The following is a 19,871-nucleotide window of genomic DNA, read 5'->3' as shown; positions in this document are numbered from 1 at the left end:
TATATTTTTAACAGTAAGTTGCAAAAAATGCTCCAATAAAATGAACAAAAGAAAACATCTCAGGCCCTCCTGAGATTAACGATCAACATTTTCATTTTTTCCTAAAGAATTTTGTTTGTATCTTGTTCATGGAAAGTGCTGGACAGTATTTACAATGGCACCCAACTAGCCGAGTTGGCCTTTATTCCTATAGCAGACTCTGAAGCCTTTGAGACTCAGTTGTAGGTGTGTGTAGCAGTCCCATGGGCTTAACCGGCCATCTGGCATGAGAGGATCGGAAAGAGCAGCATGAAAACATTCTCCCCCTGAGACCACCATGGAGCGCAGCCATCCTGAGCTCATGTCTGCCCGAGCTGAATCATTCATCAGCATGTGTGCATTTATGAGAGGAAGACATAAAGAGAGACGGGGGCTTTGTGTGTGTAACTCCTCAAATGCAAGCGTGCAGGGTATCAGACCCTCAGGGAGCCAGGGAGACCTTAGCACTCAGAGTACAGGCGGCGAGGGGGAGTCAGAACCTCATAACGGACACAATCACGACTGCCAGAGGCTTTACTCGTGACGCTCATCTGAGTGCCACACAGCTGCTGCTCTTCTGTTCACCCCGTACAGCCGCCTGTGAGGACCCCTTCTGCAAACTGCCTCAGCTATTCATCTATATGCCCCCCACCCACCCCTTTTGCCAATAATGTCCACTTTTTCCAGTAACATCATGACCTAGCTTCTGTGTGCAGGTCTAATGTGGTTCAGGTGATGAGGTTTGCATTAGTCTGATGCCATCTGGGCTCTTTGACAGCATTGAATCAAAGCTTTGAGGAGCAGGGAAGACGGATGCAACCCCTACATCCCAAACTGACACAACACACTCTCCAATATTACTGCACTACACATGGGTCGTCGACTTACCGCTGTTACACTGACACGTTCTGTTGTGTAGTTTGTCCTCGGGTCCGTTAAGCAAGTAGCTTTAGGAGCACAGGTGGCCAAGACATCTGCTCCTCTGAAACACATCAAGGTCAAGAAAAGTGAGTTTGGCCACTTTTTTCCTTGTGGTTTTTGGTCAGATAACTTCAAAAAGTGATAAATTATTATTTTAAATGAATAATGCAAATCTAACATTCACATTATGGAAGCCCTTATTATGCATAGTTTATGCATAATTCATTTTCTGTTCTTCAGCATGAATGCATTTAAGCATGAATGCGTTTCCCTTACTGTAGCATACAATATCTAATCTTCTTCTCAGCACTGTATTAGTCAAGCTGTCTTTCATGAATTCTGTATTTTATACCTTTGTCTTTTTTCGCTTTTCATATATATATATATATATATATATATATATATATATATATATATATACACACACACAGTGCATATCTCTATAATATATCTAAATATGCATTTGAATTCCAGTCTTATTTCCCTGAGGATGCAAGTGTGAGCGTCAAATCACCTCACCGCAGCACGATTGCCTGAAATAGCATCCATATAAATGTATTTACAAATAGATAGTTGATGAAAGGTTCACCACCTAGTAATCTGCCATCTTCAAAGTCAAATTGCACTGCTTTTACATGAGAAGATGATAAGAGGAGCCCCTTAAAGTGTGCCGGAAAATACAGTTTTATTTTTAGCTGATCTCAGCTCAAGACCCTGCTGAAGGAGCTTGTGACTTCTCACACAAAATGTGATGATCCTCACCTTCATTTAAGAGTGACATATTGAACAGCTAGCTCCACATCCTTGGATGCGTGATGCCCTGCAGAATTTTGATAGAGAATAGAGTTAATTTTAAGGGGTGTTCAGATATGTAAATCCTTTTTGCACTTCCCTCATTATATAGTTCCGTCATTATTTACTCACCCTCATATCGTTTAATAAATGTTGAAAACAGTTGCGCTGCTTAATATTTTTGTGGAAAGCAGCGGTCTTTGATTAATAGAACTTTTAAAAGAACAGCATTTGTGTGTAATAGTGCCGGTATGAATTACGCAAACGGAATGATTTTTTTTTTATACCAGTACACAGGAAACGTACACAGCGTCGTTAATTGAGAGGAGATCCATGTTAGCTGCATACACTTCTTGCTAATGGTTGGAAAACTTTTAGAACTGTTAATAACACACAACTAATTCGTTAACTGGGCAAATAAACCAACTGTAAATGGCAACTAACAGAAGCCAAAGACGCTGAAGACGAACACAAAGAGGAGAAAATATACAGTAGGAAGTAAATTCTAAGTACTGATTTGGGGTTGAGGGGTTTATATGAATGCATCTCTGAAGAGAACTTACTGTCTTCATAAAGTGTAGATGGTATTTTCTTTTCATCTTACCTCCTTGTAATGCATATTAAAAGCACAGCTGCTTTGTTTACAGCAAGTATCTCTCCTGTTCCATAAGTGCCACCTGCTGTCAGAGAGTCTCATTTAGCCCATCTGCTTTTTTTTTCTCTCAAAAATGTTTTGTGTAGCATAATATCACAAATCTAAGATCAGACTATTCTGTTTTTGCTTTACATTTTGAAATTATAGAATCTAATTTACATCAAAACTCATGATTAAAATGCAGTGGTTCTGCAACGATTTCATTCATTCTGATTAATATAAAGGCACAGTCAGGAAAAAACCATAATAAACCGTCAAACCACCAGATTCCTATTAAAAAAAAAACATGATACCGATTTTTGGTCATACTCTCCAGCACTAATTTAAAGTAAAAATCTTTAGTTGCAATTTACATCACTGTTTATTCTATTACAAATGTTTCCTTGTGTGTTCAAAAGAAGATAGTCATACTGTTTTCAGAGTGACAGAATTTTCATTTTTGGGGTGAATAATTCTTTTTAATTTAACCAGAATATTTATAGGCTTTATATACACTACCAGTGAAACGTTTTTGAACAGTAAAATTTTTAATGTGTGTTTTTTTTTTTTTAAAGAATTCTCTTCTGCTCACCAAGCCTGCATTTATTTGATCCAAAATACAGCAAAAACTATAATATTGTGAAATATTTTTACTATTTAAAATAACTGCTTTCTATTTGAATATATTTTAAAATGTATTTTTTTCCTGTGATCAAAGCTATCATCATTACTCCAGTCTTAAGTGTCACATGATCCTTCAGAAATCATTCCAGTATTCTGATTTGCTGATGTTTTCAGAATTCTTTGAATAGAAAGAACCAAAGATCAGCATTTATCTGAAGTAAAAAGCTTTTGTAACATTATACACTATACCATTCAAAAGCTTGAAGTCAGTATAATTTTTTTTATATTTCAGATAAATGTTCTTCTGAACCTTTTTATTCATCAAAGAAACTTGAAAAGATTCTACTCAGCTGTTTTCAACATAATACAACTACTAATAAATGTTTTTTGAGCAGAAATCAGAATTTTAGAAAGATTTCTGAAGGATCATTTGACTGGAGTAATGATGCTAAAAATTCTGCTTTGAATCACAGGAATAAATTACATTTCAAAAAATAGAAAACGCTTATTTAAAGGATATTTCAAAATTTTACTGTTTTTGCTGTACTTCGGATCAAATAAATGCAGGCTTGTTGAGCAGATGAGACTTCTTTAAAAAAAACATTAAAAATCGTAGTGTTTGACTGGTAGTGTAAATGTATCAATGAGTTTGCAATATATGCTACCCCAGTCTCTGAGGAAGATTTGAAATGTTGTCATGCACTTTATGATTTTATCATCTGTTTTATTGCAGTGGTGAAGTTGCAGGTGGAGGAAGCAGAATCCAATATCACAGTACCTGAAGATGGATCAATCCGGCTGGGCTGCAGCATTCTGTCTCAGTCCTCGAAAGATTCTCGCTTCTCTGTATCTTGGTATGTGTATCGTTTGGGCCAAGAGGAGGAGGATGAACAAGAGTGTGTGTTTTCCATCGGTCATGATGCAGTGTTTGGTAATGGCAACTGCAGCCCTACGGAGGAGCCCGGTCCAAACTCCCGCTTACAGTTTGAGCGCACCTCCTCTGACCTGTACAGTCTGACCATCCAGAAAGCTCGGGCCAGAGATGCTGGCAACTACTACTGTCATGTGGAGGAGTGGCTGCTGAACCCACGCAATGCCTGGTACCGTCTGGCCACCAATAACTCTGGAGTCACCATTGTTAATGTTATGGAGCAGGGTGAGCTTTTGCACTTTAAAAGCACTAACACATCTACACATGCATATGGTTAAAGAAGTTGCTGCATAACCACCTACATGTATTATTTTCTTTACTGCAAGTTTTGCCACTTTTTTTACACATAGATAGATAGATAGTAGGGATGCACAATAAATCACATGTGATATCTAATGAGTAGTAAATAGGGCTGCGATGATAAATCGATTCATGGATCGATTTTGAAATCTTCAGAATGCATAGCGATTCTCTTTGGAATCAATTCTGAGTTTAGAATTTAACATCAAATGGTGCTCTAATCTAGTTTTTATCCACACACTCAAACGCTCACAAAGAAGAGTGCTGAAGAACACTTGTTCAGCTGATTTCACCTCAGCTCAGGATGCTTTTATGACATGAGATTAATGTAAACACAGCCCACTGTGAACATCCTTGTAATTTGCTTCAACCTTTTAGAATTGTATGAATGATTATTTTAGGTTCAAGTTTGTGTAAGGATTTGGAAACAAGCAGAGCACAGCTGTTTCTAAAGCAAGCAGTGCCATCTGCTGTTCAAAACTAAGCTCAGAATTGATTTGAGAAAGAATCATGGAAAAATCTCAGAATCAATGCTGATCGTCCCAGCCCTAGTAGTAAATCTCCATCATGTGTTTGCTTTCAGATAGAGCAGCGTTTACTACACAAAGCCATAGTTTACTGACAATCTGCGCAAGGGAATTATGTCAGTGAACTATGGCTCTGTGTAGTAAAAGCTGCTCTATCTGAAAGCACACACATCATGGAGATTTACTACTGATAACAGAACCAGCTTTACTGACAGGATGCACGTTGGGTATCGCATACGTTTTATCGTTCAGTCCAGATAGATAGATAGATCTTTCTTCAGTTGAAAAGAAATAAAAGGTTTTTGAGGGTGACTAATGTGAACTAGTGAACTAATTCTTTACCTTCCATATTATTTTGTTCTGACTCTTTCTGTCGTATTTCTCCCCACTTCAGTCTCTACCCTGCAATCAGTGGTTTGTTCCAACGACTCCCTTTTCTACTTCGTCTTCTTCTACCCCTTTCCTATCTTCGGCATCCTCCTCATCGCGGTCCTGCTGGTGCGCTACAAGACCCGCAGCTCCAGCAAGAACCAGGAGGGCAAGAACGGAGCGCCGCTCTTGTGGATCAAAGAGCCTCATCTCAGCTATTCCCCAACCTGTCTGGACCCCCCAGCCCTCAGCCTTCACCCCGGCTCTGTGGAGTAACAGTGACACGGACATGACCCTGTCTCAATCAGAGACTCGCTCATCTACACTCTCTCTCTGACTCGCTTTCTCTTTTTCTTCTCCTCCTCGTCCGTGATGAGGCCACCAGAAAGTAATCTGGGCTTCTAGCCTGGCCTGTCAATCCGTCCATATGACTGACTAAGACCTTCCTCAGTTGAAGTTGCCATGACTACGGTGGCTGCTGGCGCCGATGCCTAGACATTTGCTTTGCTTTCTTTTTTTAAAATATGATTTTACTTTTCTGTTCATGCTCTTGTGTGAGAACCTTTCCTTTGAGGTGGCAGTATCCGTGAGCCTTGATGTATTTTAACTGACTGACACTCTCCGGGATCGGAAACGGCAGTTTCTTTTTGCTTTTTTTACTCCCGTCAATGAAGTCTGGTGGAAACCATTACATATTATTTGTTATTTTGTCCGTGCTGATTTTTGCTCCAGAAGACTGGAAGGTCATTGCCGGACCTAGAGACAATGGTGTATGGATGAAGGAAGAAAAGGACAATCTTTCCTCAGAAAAACTCAGAAAGCTGACAATGGATGTATATTGATTTTGTTTGTGTGCACGTGCCACAGAACTGACCTGAGAACTGCCTCTGTTCAAATGGATATAGACTATAGAGAGCCCTCATTGCCCCAGACTCAAAGATATACATGAAGCCCAGCTCATCCTCACTGCCAAAGACCAATACAACGTCAAAAGCCACAAATTCAAATAGGATTAGATGTGTGTAACGTGAGCCGTCTGATGTTGGAAAAGACACACTGACATGTTTCCTCATCACTGGTGCTCAGACGTTTCTACACGCCCCCAAATCGCCCATTTCATTTCAAGGTCTTGACCTCTTGACCCTGACCAATCTCTAAAAACACCCTTGTGTATACAAGCGTGTGTTTGTTTGTGTATATATACACAATTGACCCCACATTTAGTGAGCGTTCGCCTCAATCTCCTTGTATTTTCATAATGCAAGGTTGAATGGAAACAAAAGAGGGCATGAAGGGCTTTCTCTCCGGAGTTTTTGAATTTCTTGTAAAAACGTTGACTTGAGGGAGATGGCTGACAAGACACTACTGACTCAAGGGACATTCTCAGTGCCAAGATCTTTTTTTTCATCATACGTGCCCTGAAATGATCCAGGAGGAAAGCAGGTATTGGCAAACGTCTGCATATATGAGTTATGAAGGGATTTGACATTTTGTTTTCTCTATATTCGAAGTCACATCAAGTGTTGTTGTTCTTCTCTTTATGGTTTGTGTTTGAAATATGGTGCCCGATCTTTGTGTTACAAATTGAAAAGATTGTGAAAACTTAATGCGCCGTGTCATAACCTGTAACCTGTGAAGACCTTCTAGTGTGATTATATCTCTGAGGGTGAATATAGCATCTAAATTATTGTCGGTCTCCATGAACACTGAAAACACTGCCATGTTTTACCATTGGAGATGCTGTAACAGTACTTGATCTCTGCAATCCACACTAGTCCTGTTTCGTTCAAGAAAGACTCAATTTCTAATCAAAGCATTTAGAGCTTAGCTGTAGCGTGAATGAATTTTATGTTCAATTTTCTTTTACTTTTTATTTCAACATGGACTATGAAACATAACGTGTTATCTAGTAACAGCGACATGCGGTCTGACACCAAACTGGATGTGTCTCACTTACAGACAACGCTGAAGACCTTTCACTCTGTTCCCAGAGTCGCTCAGAGTACGATCTGGGTCGCTGCCACCCAACATCACAGCTTTTCTGTAAATGAAATTGAAATCCATATGAAGCTTGTGGTCGTCTTATTTATTGAATCATAAAACTCCTAGATAGAATATGTGAACTTCATAAATCTGCATAGACAGAATGTGGCAGAAATAGCAGTGAACATTTAGACAGCTATAACTCGGCTACTTGGCGTGCAGTGGCCTAGAAGATAATGGGAAGTAATTCTGAAGCAGTCTGAGAATCTTCATACAGATGACACAGTGATCTAGCTCTCTTTATCTACAAAATTTTGTTGAACTGTACAGTGCATGATGAGTAAGGCAGACATTTCATGTCTGAAAGTGTGTGTCGTGACATCATGTCAGATCAATGGCATCCTCACTATCTCCACCTTGTGGAAGGCCTCGCTGATTCCGAGCTCCTGTTCGGCCATTCTAACAGGTTCTATTTAACCAATATCGATCTTCCTCAAGCAAAGAGATGTGTAGTGTGACACTGATCGTGATATTACGGTTCTGCTGTCGTTCAACCTGTACAGACTTATTCAGAACTCTAACTAGTGTTTTTGTAGTTCAACATGCCCAGCTGAATCATAATGTTCTCACAATGTTGTAAATGCATTTCGAGGGCTGCATGTCATGGCTGTGTACTGGCAGTATAGCTGCAGAAAAACAAAACAAATGACAAAAAATATTGTGTTGATGTGTGTTCAGTTCAGCCAGTGCTGCTTTTTCAAGTGGTGATTTTTATGTTCTTTTTTAAATAACCAAAATAGTGCACTGAATATTTAAAAAAAAAACACACAAAAAAAGTTGCCATAGTTTTTTTTATGCTTCTGTGTTTTTGTTGTACTCTGTTTAATTTTTGTTGTGTTTTTTATATCTATACTTATTTTATTAAATTGTAGCAACTGCTATTATGAAAAGGCACTATTGTCAGTTGATTGCAATAAAACATTCAGTGCACCACACTTTAGACTGTGTTTATATAATGTATCAATTATATTGGCCCAGTTTACAAATGTTAACAGTTACAGCAGTTAAAGGCACAATATGTAAGATTTTTTTTTATTATTAAAATATCCAAAAACTACTAGAACAGTGTTATATATTTTCTGACTTGTGTACTTGCATTATCCTAAATGTTTTAAAGAATGTTTAAATCCAGAAAAATTAGCAATTTCAACTGTCCTGTACCGCATTGCGTCACCTGCCAATGACGTCATACACCCTTAATTTTATGGAAACACCAGAGACACTTTAATATGTTATGCGTTTTATTAGACAGGTGATGAACCCACAGAAAAGCGTTATAATAAAACTTTAAACACACTCAGATGTATCTATAGTATAAAAAACAGCACTGCTTTACCCCACATACGCATGACTGGAAAGAGCGGAAAGAGTCGACTGTAGCATAATAAAAGCTCCGCTGCTTTTGAGCTGTGTGTCGTGCTCGTCTCATTAGCAAGTGCTCCACCAATAAAGTCTTAATACATGAGCTCATCCATGAACATGATTTCTGCATCAGCTATGGGAATGAAAACAACTAACCCAATGATTCCACACGCAATTCCGGCATCATCTAACTACGCCTTTGTTTCTTTTCAATATGTGCCCTCTAGAAGTGAAAATTACATACTGTGCCTTTAAAGGGCTAGTTTTAATATTTTCTCATCTTTTTCAAATCTGTAAGACTCTGGAATTTGGGGGCCACAGACATTTTATCTACAGAAGAATGCAAGTCTTACAGATTTGTAATGACATTCATTTGAATTAATCTGCATTTTTGGTTGAACTATTCTATTAAGATAATCTTTTACCTTTACAGTTATTAGTAACAAAATTTTACATACACTTAAATGTTAATTATTTTACTAAAATAAGAGGGATCATACAAAATACAGTACAAAGTACCGACCTGAATAACATATTTTACCTAAAAGACATTTATATAAAGTCCTCAAGAGAAAATAGTTAAATTTATTTATATGACCTTGTTCAAAAGTTTACATACATTTGATTCTGAATGCTGTGTTGTTACCTGAATGATCCACAGCTGTTTTTGTTTAGTGATAGTTTTTCATGAGTCCTTTGTTTGTCCTGAACAGTTAAACTGCCCTGCTGTTCTTCAGAAAAATCCTCCAGGTCCCACAGATTCTTTGGTTTTTCAGCATTTTTGTGTATTTGAACTCTTTCCAACAATGACTGTATGATTTTGACATAAGCAACCATTACAGAAGGTTCAAACGCTCCCTTTAGAAGGAGAAACAATGCATTAAGAGCTTGGGGTTAAAAGTTTTGGAATTTGAAGATGCCCCAATTTAACTTATTTTGTCTTCTGGGGAACATGTAAGTATCTTCTAAAGGGTATTACTAAGTGAAAAAAAAGGTATTTAAGCAAAATAAGAAAAATGTACACGCCTTCATTCTGTTCAAAAGTTTACACCCCTGTCTCTTAAAGGAGATGTCCATTTCCGAAGCAACAATTTACTGATAATGTACTCACCCCCCTTGTCATCTAAGATGTTCATGTCTTTCTTTCTTTAGTCGTAAAGAAATTGTGTTTTTTGAGGAAAACATTTCAGGATTTTTCTCCATATAATGGACTGATATGGTGCCCCGATTTTGAACTTCCAAAATGCAGTTTAAATGCAGCTTTAAATGATCCCAAATACGGTTGTAAACAATTCCAGCAGAGGGTCTTCTCGCGAAATGATCGGTTGTTTCATTTAAAAAAAAAAAATACAATTTAAATACTTTTCAATCTCAAACGCTCGTCTTGTCTTGTTCTCCCTGTACTCTGTGTATTCTGGCTCAAGACAGTTAGGGTATGTCGAAAAACTCGTAATTGTATTTTCTCCTTCAACTTCAAAAATCATTTCAAAATCATCCTACATCACTGCAGAAGTACCGACCCTGTATTTGCAAAGTGAACATACAAAGATCATCAAACACCCTTAACAAAAATAGTAAAACAGCAAGGTAGGACGATTTTGAAGTTGAGGGAGAACATGAGATGGGAGTTTTTCGACATACCCTAACTGTCATGAACCGGAAAAAAACAGAGGTCGGGAAGAGCAAGACAAGATGAGCATTTGACATTAAAAAGTATATAAATTGTATTATTTTTATGAAGATAAGACCCTTCTTCCTCAGCTGGGATCATTTGAAGCCGCATTTAAACTGCATTTTAGAAGTTCAAACTTGGGGCACCATACCCAGTCCATTATATGGAGAAAAATTATGAAATGTTTTCCTCAGAAAACAATTTCTTTACTACTGAAGAAAGAAAGACATGAACATCTTGGATGACAAGGGGGTGAGTACATTATCTGTAAATTGTTGTTCTGGAAGTGGACTTCTCCTTTAATGCATTGTTTTTCCTTCTGGAGCATCAGTGAGCATTTGAATCTTCTGTAATAGAGGCATTTGAGCTGTCCTCAGTGTGAAAAAATGGATCTCAAAATCATACAGTCATTGCTGGAAAGGGTTCAAAAAGAATTTGTAGGACCTAAAGGATTTGTCTGAAGATCAGCAGGTAGTGTAACTGTTCAGGACAAACAAGGGACTCATGAACAAACTATCAAAAAAAAAAAAAAAAAAGCTGTGGATCATTCAGGTAACAACACAGTATTAAAATCAAATATATGTAAACTCTGAACAGAGTCATTTATATAAATTCAACTATTATTTTCTCTTGTTAACTGCATGTATACATCTTTTATGTGAAATATCTTATTCAGGTCAGTACTAAATAAAAATAACTTGCATTTTGTATGATCCCTCTTATTTTGGTAAAATAATTAACATTTTGCAGATTCTGCGAGGCGTATGTAAACTTTTGACCTCAACTTTACATTCAGCTAAAAAAAAATATGGTTTCTCTACCTTTCTTTCACACACCTTAATGAATAACAAGAATTTGTGAATATTTCCCACCAGGGCTTTACAAGGAGTGGATAGTATTGTCTCTTAAGAAGGTGAGAATGGGATCTGACATATGTTGCAGTGACTTATCTGGACTGGTTGAGTCAAATGCTTTAGATTGTGGGCTGGAGGAGTTGGGTGGCTGCAGGCTGGTGTGTTATTATAGCAGGCCAGAGCTTGTTAACCTCCAGAGCAGTGCTGAGGACTCACATTGAGAGCTGCTGTCCCTTCCAGCTGCTCACAAACCTGATTTAATGGTGGATAGTGGCCAGTCTCAGCATCTGGCTGTCTGAATTAGGATGTCTGGATGAACACATGTTTTTGTGCTTTGTTTACCTAATGTTTTGTGATGTGTAATTGCAGATTACAGCAGTTAGCTACGGTCGCCAAATCTGGCATACAAGGAGTGCTGATATTTAACCCAAACACAATGAAATATTTAACTTTTGTGTACTTTGCTTGTTTGGTGACACACAAAGTCTCATAAACAGGCTTGGTAAAGAATATACAAACTACTGTAACTGATCAAATGTTGTCTGAAACAAAAGTTACTTCAGGAGGTTCCTAGTTCATTTGGGAAAATACATCCAGCCACCCCTAACAGAAGGATTAGTTCACTTCCAGAATAAAAAAATTCTGATAATTTACTCACCCCCATGTTATCCAAGATGTTCATGTCTTTCTTTCCTCAGCTGAAAAGAAATGAAGGTTTTTGAAGAAAACATTTCAGGATTTTTCTCCATAGAGTGGACTTCAATGTGGATCAATCGGCTGAAGGTCCAAATTGTAGTTTTAATGCAGCTTCAAGGGCCCTACACTATCCCAGCCGAGGAATAAGTGTCCTATGAAACAATCAGTCATTTTCTAAAAATAAATAAATAATATACTACTTCTATCATCTTTTATCTCAACTTTACGTATTACATAGTCGTGATGGAAAGGTCACGCATGATGCCATGCTTACAAAGTGAAAGGCTAAAGAAAGTCAAATGTTTTCTGTTTTAATATATTTCAAAATGTAATTTATTCCTGTGATGCAAAGCTGAATTTTCAGCAGCCATTACTCCAAGTCTCCACATGATCCTTTAGAAATCAGACAACATTTCTGGCAAAATCCAACCAGACAGCTCAAAAAATCATTATAAGCTTGCTGTTGTGAATCTTGGTAATGCAAGAAGACAGTTTTGAACTTGCTCTATAACCCAAAAAAATATTCCATAGGGCACCATTAAATAGCCTATATCTGCTAAATGTGAATGTTCTGTCAGCGTTTAGAGTACACCAGCGTTTAGATGACATCAAGGCAAATACACATGGAGTGAAAGCCACAAACCTCTCATTTTAATTTCGCGGGGTCTTTAAGCTAAATCGCGCATGCAGCCATGTGAGCTCTGTGGCTCATTATTTTAATTTGCATCATTTGGGGTGGGTGTTTTTTAAACATATTTTGCTCTATTTGTGAAGCAGTGGTGTGCTGAATGCTAATTGATGTGTCTGTTGTGTCTCAGTGTGTGCGTTACTGATGGGCTGATATGAGTAGCAAGAGGTTGTCATACAGGATAGATGGTCCTGTCCGCTGTTGCTGTCCTGTCTGCTAAGCGAGCGTGGCATGGCCACCAGGGGCCAGGACCAAATCACATCACACCTATCATAACTCATCCTGACTCGATGGCTAAAACTCCATTCTGCTCATGAATATTAATACTTCTCCCACTCCATGATGTATGTCGGATTGTGTTTCTCATTTCTAGGTCTGCAGGAGAAACTGCTCGGAGAATTTGTAAATACAGTCTCCCCGCTACCCTTCATTACATTACCTGTCTGAACGGTGTCGAATCAATTTGCTGACACCACCGCCTGTGCTTTGTGTCAGAGGACCTATGAAAGCCCTGAATGGAACAGGAATTACTTTCTGATGAAAGCAAACCTGTGCCACAGGTGTGTGCCTTTGTGTCATTTGCAATATAACAAAAAAGTGTTGGAGAGGAGAGCAGACACCACGCCTCTGTGGGATTGCAAAGAAACACGGTTCTGGGCTTTGGGATGCACTGTTCAATAACATCCAGAGCCGGGGTCATGTTTCTGACAGGCCGCCGCAGAAATCAGATAGACGGATTAAAGAAGAGCGAATAAAAATGGATAAAAGAATGCAGACAGAAGCCTTGGGAAAAGAACACGGAAAGAAAATAAAATGTAAAGAGTGTGTTTATGTTCACAGCTGGCCGATGCAAGTACTTATTCTGTCTGCTTCAGATACATCTCATCCTCTTAGCAAGGTCGAGTTGTCTGATAGGCCTAGATCAGAAAGAAAACAAAGCATCAGTTTCTTTAATATCTCACAGCTGAGCGGGAGAGATGTGTTTTTCTGATAAAGTATGGAATGTGAAAAAAGCTCAGCTTAGTAGACACCAGTGGAGTTCTTCAGACATGCTTCTGTAATTATACTGTTGACTTTGTGTTTTATGACAGTGGTTTTAATCATCTATTGAAAACATTTATTTATTTTGAATTTTTCTTTTTCCAGTGAAGTCAGAGCACAGAGTCTTTTTCCAGTGATGTCAGTTTAAAAGTTGCTTTGTATTCTGAAGAAATAAACATTTTGCAAGCAGGATATGCACAATTTGTCACCCATTATTGCAAAATAAATTTAAGGGATAGTACACCCAAAAATGAAAATTCTGTTATTAATTACTCACCCTCGTAAGACCTTTTATTTTTGAAACACAAACACAAAAGCAATGCAACTGACATGTTGCAAGGCCCAGAAAGGTAGTGAAGACATCATTCAAAAAGTATTCTAGTGGCTTCATAAAATTAAGGTTGAACCACTGATGTCACATGGACTATTTTAACAATGTCCTTGCTACGTTTTTGGGCCTTGAACATGGTAGTTGCTTTGCTGTCTATGCAGGGTCAGAAAGCTCTCAAATTTCATCAAAAATGTCTTCACTTGTGTTTAATTTACGCTAAATAACAGTATGTGGTGATATTAAAATTCAGAGCTGGATTTAACATATGAATAAATATGCCTCATATGTTATCAGCTAAGCTATAGTCACTGCTAAACATCATAGAAAACTCCAGCTAGTGCTGTATTCATGTTTTCTGATTTTGCTCTGTTGTTGAACAACCAACTCTCACCACAATCTACAGCCATCCATAATAGATGAGCTTTAAAATGTGTGGTTTTCTATGGGGGCTCAGCACCGCTTTAATGAGCTCTAGTTCCAGGCAACGTGAATTCTGAAGCATTTCAGGTGAGTATTACTATCTTATTCATTTGCCTCAGAGCAAGTGTTTCGTTTAGTTGTTATTGTTTACAGAGGGAATGTTCCTACCATCTTGTTTTGCTGCTTGACGTGTGTTAGATTGCGCCGAAGGGTTTCATTATTAACCTCCCCATTAAATCCAGTCTCCAGTTAGCTACTGTTGTGTTAAGTGTTATGTAAATGAAGGGTTTTATTAGAGGGAAACCAAGGTCATTTAGAATAGTTAACATTGTATTGATTTCTGTGCATCGTGGTCTTCACTAACCTGAGTTTCAAGTATGAAGATATGAAGCGTATCCACACAAGCCCTTCTGAGAGTTCACAGTCTAATAAAATCGCTTAAAATGCTGGATTTGAATTGATTTACATTCTCATGGATCCTAATTAGTGGTGTTCTCAAGAAAGAAATGCCTTTCTTTAGCAAAATTGCTGTCATTAGGCAAATGCTGCTTCAGCTACCCTTTACAGGTACACTGCTAACCCTGTGATTTTCACCAGAGGAGGCCAAAGTGAGCAGCTGAAGAAAAGTATTACGTGTATTAGAGACACAGAAAACACTTTCATTTGTTATAGTTTAATTTGCCTCTCTCTTTTGAAAAAATGACTTAAGGGAGCCTAGGTGGTAGTCTCCTAGCCCTGGCCAAGTTGATTGATGGCTTTATAGGAGTAGGCCTGTGTTTAAGCATGGTCAGAGCTGTCTGTGATATATCTATGGATTAATATTAGCCACAACTGTTTCCTGAACCAGTATTAACTTGGTTGCTCATTCAAACCACATTATTTCAGCGCTATAGGGCTGACTTTAATAATGTTGTGCAGGTGGTGAAATAATAACTTAGGCAAATAATCAGTTTAGGATTGTATTAATGTCTGAGTACTATGAAATGAATAACAATCATGCTGAGGAGGACTTTGATATTTTTGTTCCCTGTTGTTTTGCTATGTTGCTATGTTTGCTATGTGTGCATATTGGATTTGTAACCGGCAAAACACCGAAAGTTGTCATTTACAAATGTGTAGCATCTCAAACTCCATCTCTGCATATTGTTGTGAGTTTTTGTTTTATTATAACGTTCATCTGGTTATCTGGGAACACCACTTAAGATTTGTAAGGTAAATCATTTATAAACCTACGCAAACACAGGAGAACACAAAAGTATCCTTCACAAAATGCTACCTTGATTTCAAAATAAAAGCTCAAACTCTCTTAGTTTACACGTTTTGATGTGCACATATTCAAGATATTACAGTGGCTGCAGCATTTCTGTCGTAAAAAATGGCCAAATGTCAGTAATTAAGTGGACATTTGAATTAAATGTTGTTTAGCCAATATTAAACAAGGATTAGATCATGCTGTAAAGTGTAAAAACAATCGTCAGGCCGTATGCACCCTCTGCAATCATTTGTTATAAAGCGTAATGTACATTAGCTCTGTTGTTTATAATACATTATGTATTTAACAGTTTTGTTTAATAAAACCATATAACTACTCACTTTTGATACTTTATTTAAACTAATTGTTATTTCGTCATTGCTGTTATAGGCCTATATGTATTTTTTAAAGGCTATTGTTTGGTTATCCGATTACTTGATTAGTCGCCAAAACAATCGACCGATTACTTGATTTCCAAAATGTTAGCTCTACTTAAAAAACTGTGCAAACTAAAAAAAAGTAAAATTAAATTTGTGTATTTATAGAATGAATACAGTACCAGTACAGTATACAGTACATTATAGCATGTTAGCTTGTTTATTTTACGCAAGAGCATAATCTAAGTCCACGTCATACTAACAAGAAGTTATGCTTCTAACAAAAGGTCGAGAGCTGTAGCTCCAACCACACAAATTGTGCTTGTGTTTCTGAATGTTTATTGAAACTATGGTTTTGGGTAATGCCATGTCATTGAAATATGTTGCTAACAACAGAACTAGCAACTATAGTTGACTAACAATGTTTTTGGGAAACGTATCGCCAGACTGGAAAACCAGCCAGACAACCAGCTTAAAAGCACCTTGACAACCAGCTAAACACCAGCTTGGTGAGAATGGGAGACAAGCTAGACCACCTAAACCAGGTGAAGACCAGTTAAACCAGAAAAAAAAACGTATTAGGCTTTATTAGGTTCTTCACAGCGATGCCATAGAAGAGTCATTTTGGTTCCAAAAAGAACCATCTCTTTCTTACCTTTTTATAAAATGAAGAACCTTCTTTCGCCACAAAGTACCTTTTGTGAACAGAAAGGTTCTTCAGATATTAAAGGTTCTTTATGGAACCAGTTAAACAAAAAAGGTTCTTCTATGGCATCGTGAAGCACCTTTATTTTTAAGAGTGTAATTCTGTCATCATTTTCTCACCCTCAAGTTGTTTCAAACCTGTATAAGTTTCTTTCTTCTCTTGAACACAAAATAAAATATTTTAAAGAATCCAGTTGTTGGTAGCCATTGACGTCCACAGTATTTTTTTTTTTCTACTATAGAGGTCGATGGCTAACTGCTTGGTTACTGACATACTTCAAAATATCTTCTTTTGTGTTCAAAATGATGGCAGAATTTTAATTTTTCAGTGAACTAACTACCTCAGCTAGCTGAGAACCTGAGTGCATCTACTGGCCAAAAATGCTAATATTTTCAGACACTGAACAATCCATGACACAAAAACGTATTAGTTTACCTATAAAGCTAGGCTTTGAAGGTTGTTTTATGGCTGCCATGTTTCTTTCACACTGACACAAAGGCATATGAAGAGATAAGCCATTTGTTTTGGACTTGCTAGCATACCTGGGTAAGCAGATGCTTCTAATACTCTGCATGTTGAACGATGTTTAGTCAGTGCATGTTAATCAGTTCTTCTGTAATATTGTTTGTGGTTCATTTTACACAGCTGGCACAAGCTTAAGTAATGTTTCTACATTAAATGTTGTCACAACAGCAACCTAATAAACTGAGCTCTATTTACTTACTCTTCTGGGAGTGAGCAAATCTGAATGAATGTGAATAAGATAATGTGCTTATAATAAATCTACTGATTTTGCTAAGAGTATTAATAAATTCCATAATACTATTATAAATATTTCTGAAGTCATTGCTAACATAGAGACTAAGATTAAATGTCTTAATAATACATTCCAAACTAGTTTCATAATTCTAAAGGAATTACTAATAGTCACCAGTATTTGCACTAGTATTTGCTGAGGCAAATATTGAACAGACTACAGCTTGCGCCTCAGCTGTCTGAATACACAATCATCTGTTTATTTCATATTTTTGGAGCTTATTCTAATTTCCTGGTTCTGTCAATAAAATCAAAAAATGATGAAGCTGAGTTGTCAGCTGCTTTGTTCAGTAGATGGACGAGTGTCATTTTACATCTTGCGAGTTTCATTTTTGTTTGTCTCCATATAAACCTGTTTTCTCAGCTTAGGAGGAAGTAACATTTTATCTAAGTCGACCAGTGAGCCCAGCAAACTTCCAATGGGGCAGCTGGTTGACTTAAAAGTGTTTAAATTAATACATTAACCCTCTTGGGCCCTTTAGATGTTTTGACATGCCCTGACATTTGTGTTTATTTCAGCTACTGATAACATACTATTGGCCAACATATAATTTTTTTGTATTCAGCACAAACAGTGCTACAATATTATGTGAGCAAGATGGATGTACATTTCTGCATTTTTTTAGAAAAAAAAAAAAAGATTGTGCGTGGTTGGTAAGTTTTGGGAAAAAAATGTAGCTGAAATAAGGCCAAGACCGTCAACCCCAGGGAGTTCATATAATTAATGTAGCTATTATTATAGCATCCATATAGTAACATACCAAAAAACACTCACAACAACCTAGCAATTTGGTGAAGACTTTATACAGGTGAACATCACTCATATTTTGTAAAAAAAAAAAAAAAAAAAAAATTGTCACCATTTTGGCATGTTGCTGATTTTTTTTTCCCATAGCAATTCTCTTAAAAGAAATAAATTTTGTTAGTATGTTAAAATTTAGTTAAGACTAACAATTTGTACGCTAAAAATGAATTGCTTACCTCCGAACAGAAGAGCAAGAAGCAATAGAAAAGCTTTTTGTGAAAAAAGATCTTTTTTTTAATCATACTATACTATATTAGGAAACCAAAAACTTAGCCTTTAAAGCCTAAAATCTCTACTGGAAAGGTAGAGAGGCCTTTATCAAGTACACTACACTACAAAAAGTGATTTTCTTAATATTTTGTGTATTTTTATGCATTTCTAGTGTAAATATCTTGACAAACCAAACAAATCTTGTTTTCTGAAAAAGTTCTTAAATTTAGGTGGGTTCATGCTTATAAAATAATATATTGACCTACTGTCTGACATATCTGTCAATTGGGTAAATAAAACTTCAAAATGAAAAGCTAGTTAATCTTTCCACCAAATTGGCAATTTAGGCATAGAATTACTTTTATTTGATACATTTATCAGAAAACAAGTCTAATTGTCTTATGTAATCTTGCTTCTCATTATTAAGAATGTACACACATGCTATACATGCCATTCAAATGTGTGCTTGGCATCAAGTTTATACAAATTAATTTTCTTTTTTTTTTTTTTTTTTTTTTTTTTTTAAGTGGTCATCGGATGCAAACTTCACTTTTACATGTTTTTTGAACATTAATGTGTGTTGGCAGTGTATGTACACATTTACCCTATTATGACAAATATCCATGCAGTGGTTTTTAATTAATCTGTAAAAATAATATTCCCTTTTTCAAATCAAGCCACTCTCAGATGTCTGTAGGTGTGGCGATGATTGACAATAGTTGATTGACATGAGCGTCTTACCTCAGATCAGCTGTAACAGTCTGACCTCCATTGTTTGGATGCCGGAGCAGGGATGTAAGTTAGACAAGAATATCTCTGGTTGAGCGATTGAGGTGTTGTGTTGCTGGACGTAATAATGAACATAGTGGTCGTCATTTACTCCCGACATCTGAGCCGCTGAAGATGCAGTAGATTACATTTGTTTGTGAAGGGAATGCACCTCCCGATCTACATAAATGCATCTATGTTCGCGCAAATCATTCCTGATTCAGCTTCACCTACAGCAGAATTGAGTATGAGTTTTTTCAATCACCTTTCCTAATAACATGCCAGTTAGCAAGTTTTGGGGTTAAATGCGCTAAATGTGGCTAAAGTAAATAATCTCTCAGAGCAGCAGAGAGTAGAGAGGGGCGGGGCGAGCAGAGCTCATTTGCATTTAAAGGAACAATCCATCAGAATGGGATGATTTTTGCAGAGCTCATTCTGACAAGGTAAAAAGGGTGTTGTTTTACACAACCATTGAGGATTTTTAACCAAAGTACAGTAGTCAACATTTGAAGTGGATCAAAACCTTTCATCAAAGTTGTCCTAAAACCAAAACAATACCCGTTCTTGTCTTAGGACAACTTTGGCTAACATTTTCGATCCACTTCAAATGTTGACTGCTGTATATTATAGACTTTTCATTAAGACCCTAAAGAATCATATCAACTTGTGGAAAATGGGCATCCGATGACCCCTTTAAATATATGACACTAATGA

At 37.1% G+C, this 19,871-nt stretch overlaps 1 protein-coding gene across 1 annotated transcript in view; it reads left to right on the top strand.

Annotated features, from left to right (window-relative positions):
• igsf3 (immunoglobulin superfamily, member 3) overlaps positions 1 to 8,051 on the top strand; it is a 186,835-nt gene extending 178,784 nt beyond the window's left edge. Inside the window, exons 8-9 of the mRNA XM_051118750.1 lie at positions 3,723 to 4,145; positions 5,142 to 8,051. Of these exons, the coding sequence (XP_050974707.1) occupies positions 3,723 to 4,145; positions 5,142 to 5,392 (674 nt within the window). The 3' untranslated portion in view covers positions 5,393 to 8,051. The remainder of the gene's footprint in view (positions 1 to 3,722; positions 4,146 to 5,141) is intronic.
• The last annotated feature ends 11,820 nt before the right edge of the window (positions 8,052 to 19,871 follow it).

This window comes from Labeo rohita, chromosome 9 (assembly GCF_022985175.1).
Source record: "Labeo rohita strain BAU-BD-2019 chromosome 9, IGBB_LRoh.1.0, whole genome shotgun sequence".
NCBI lineage: Eukaryota > Metazoa > Chordata > Actinopteri > Cypriniformes > Cyprinidae > Labeo > Labeo rohita.
The sequence above is the reverse complement of the archived record's forward strand: the minus strand, read 5'-3'. Positions and strand labels throughout refer to the sequence as shown.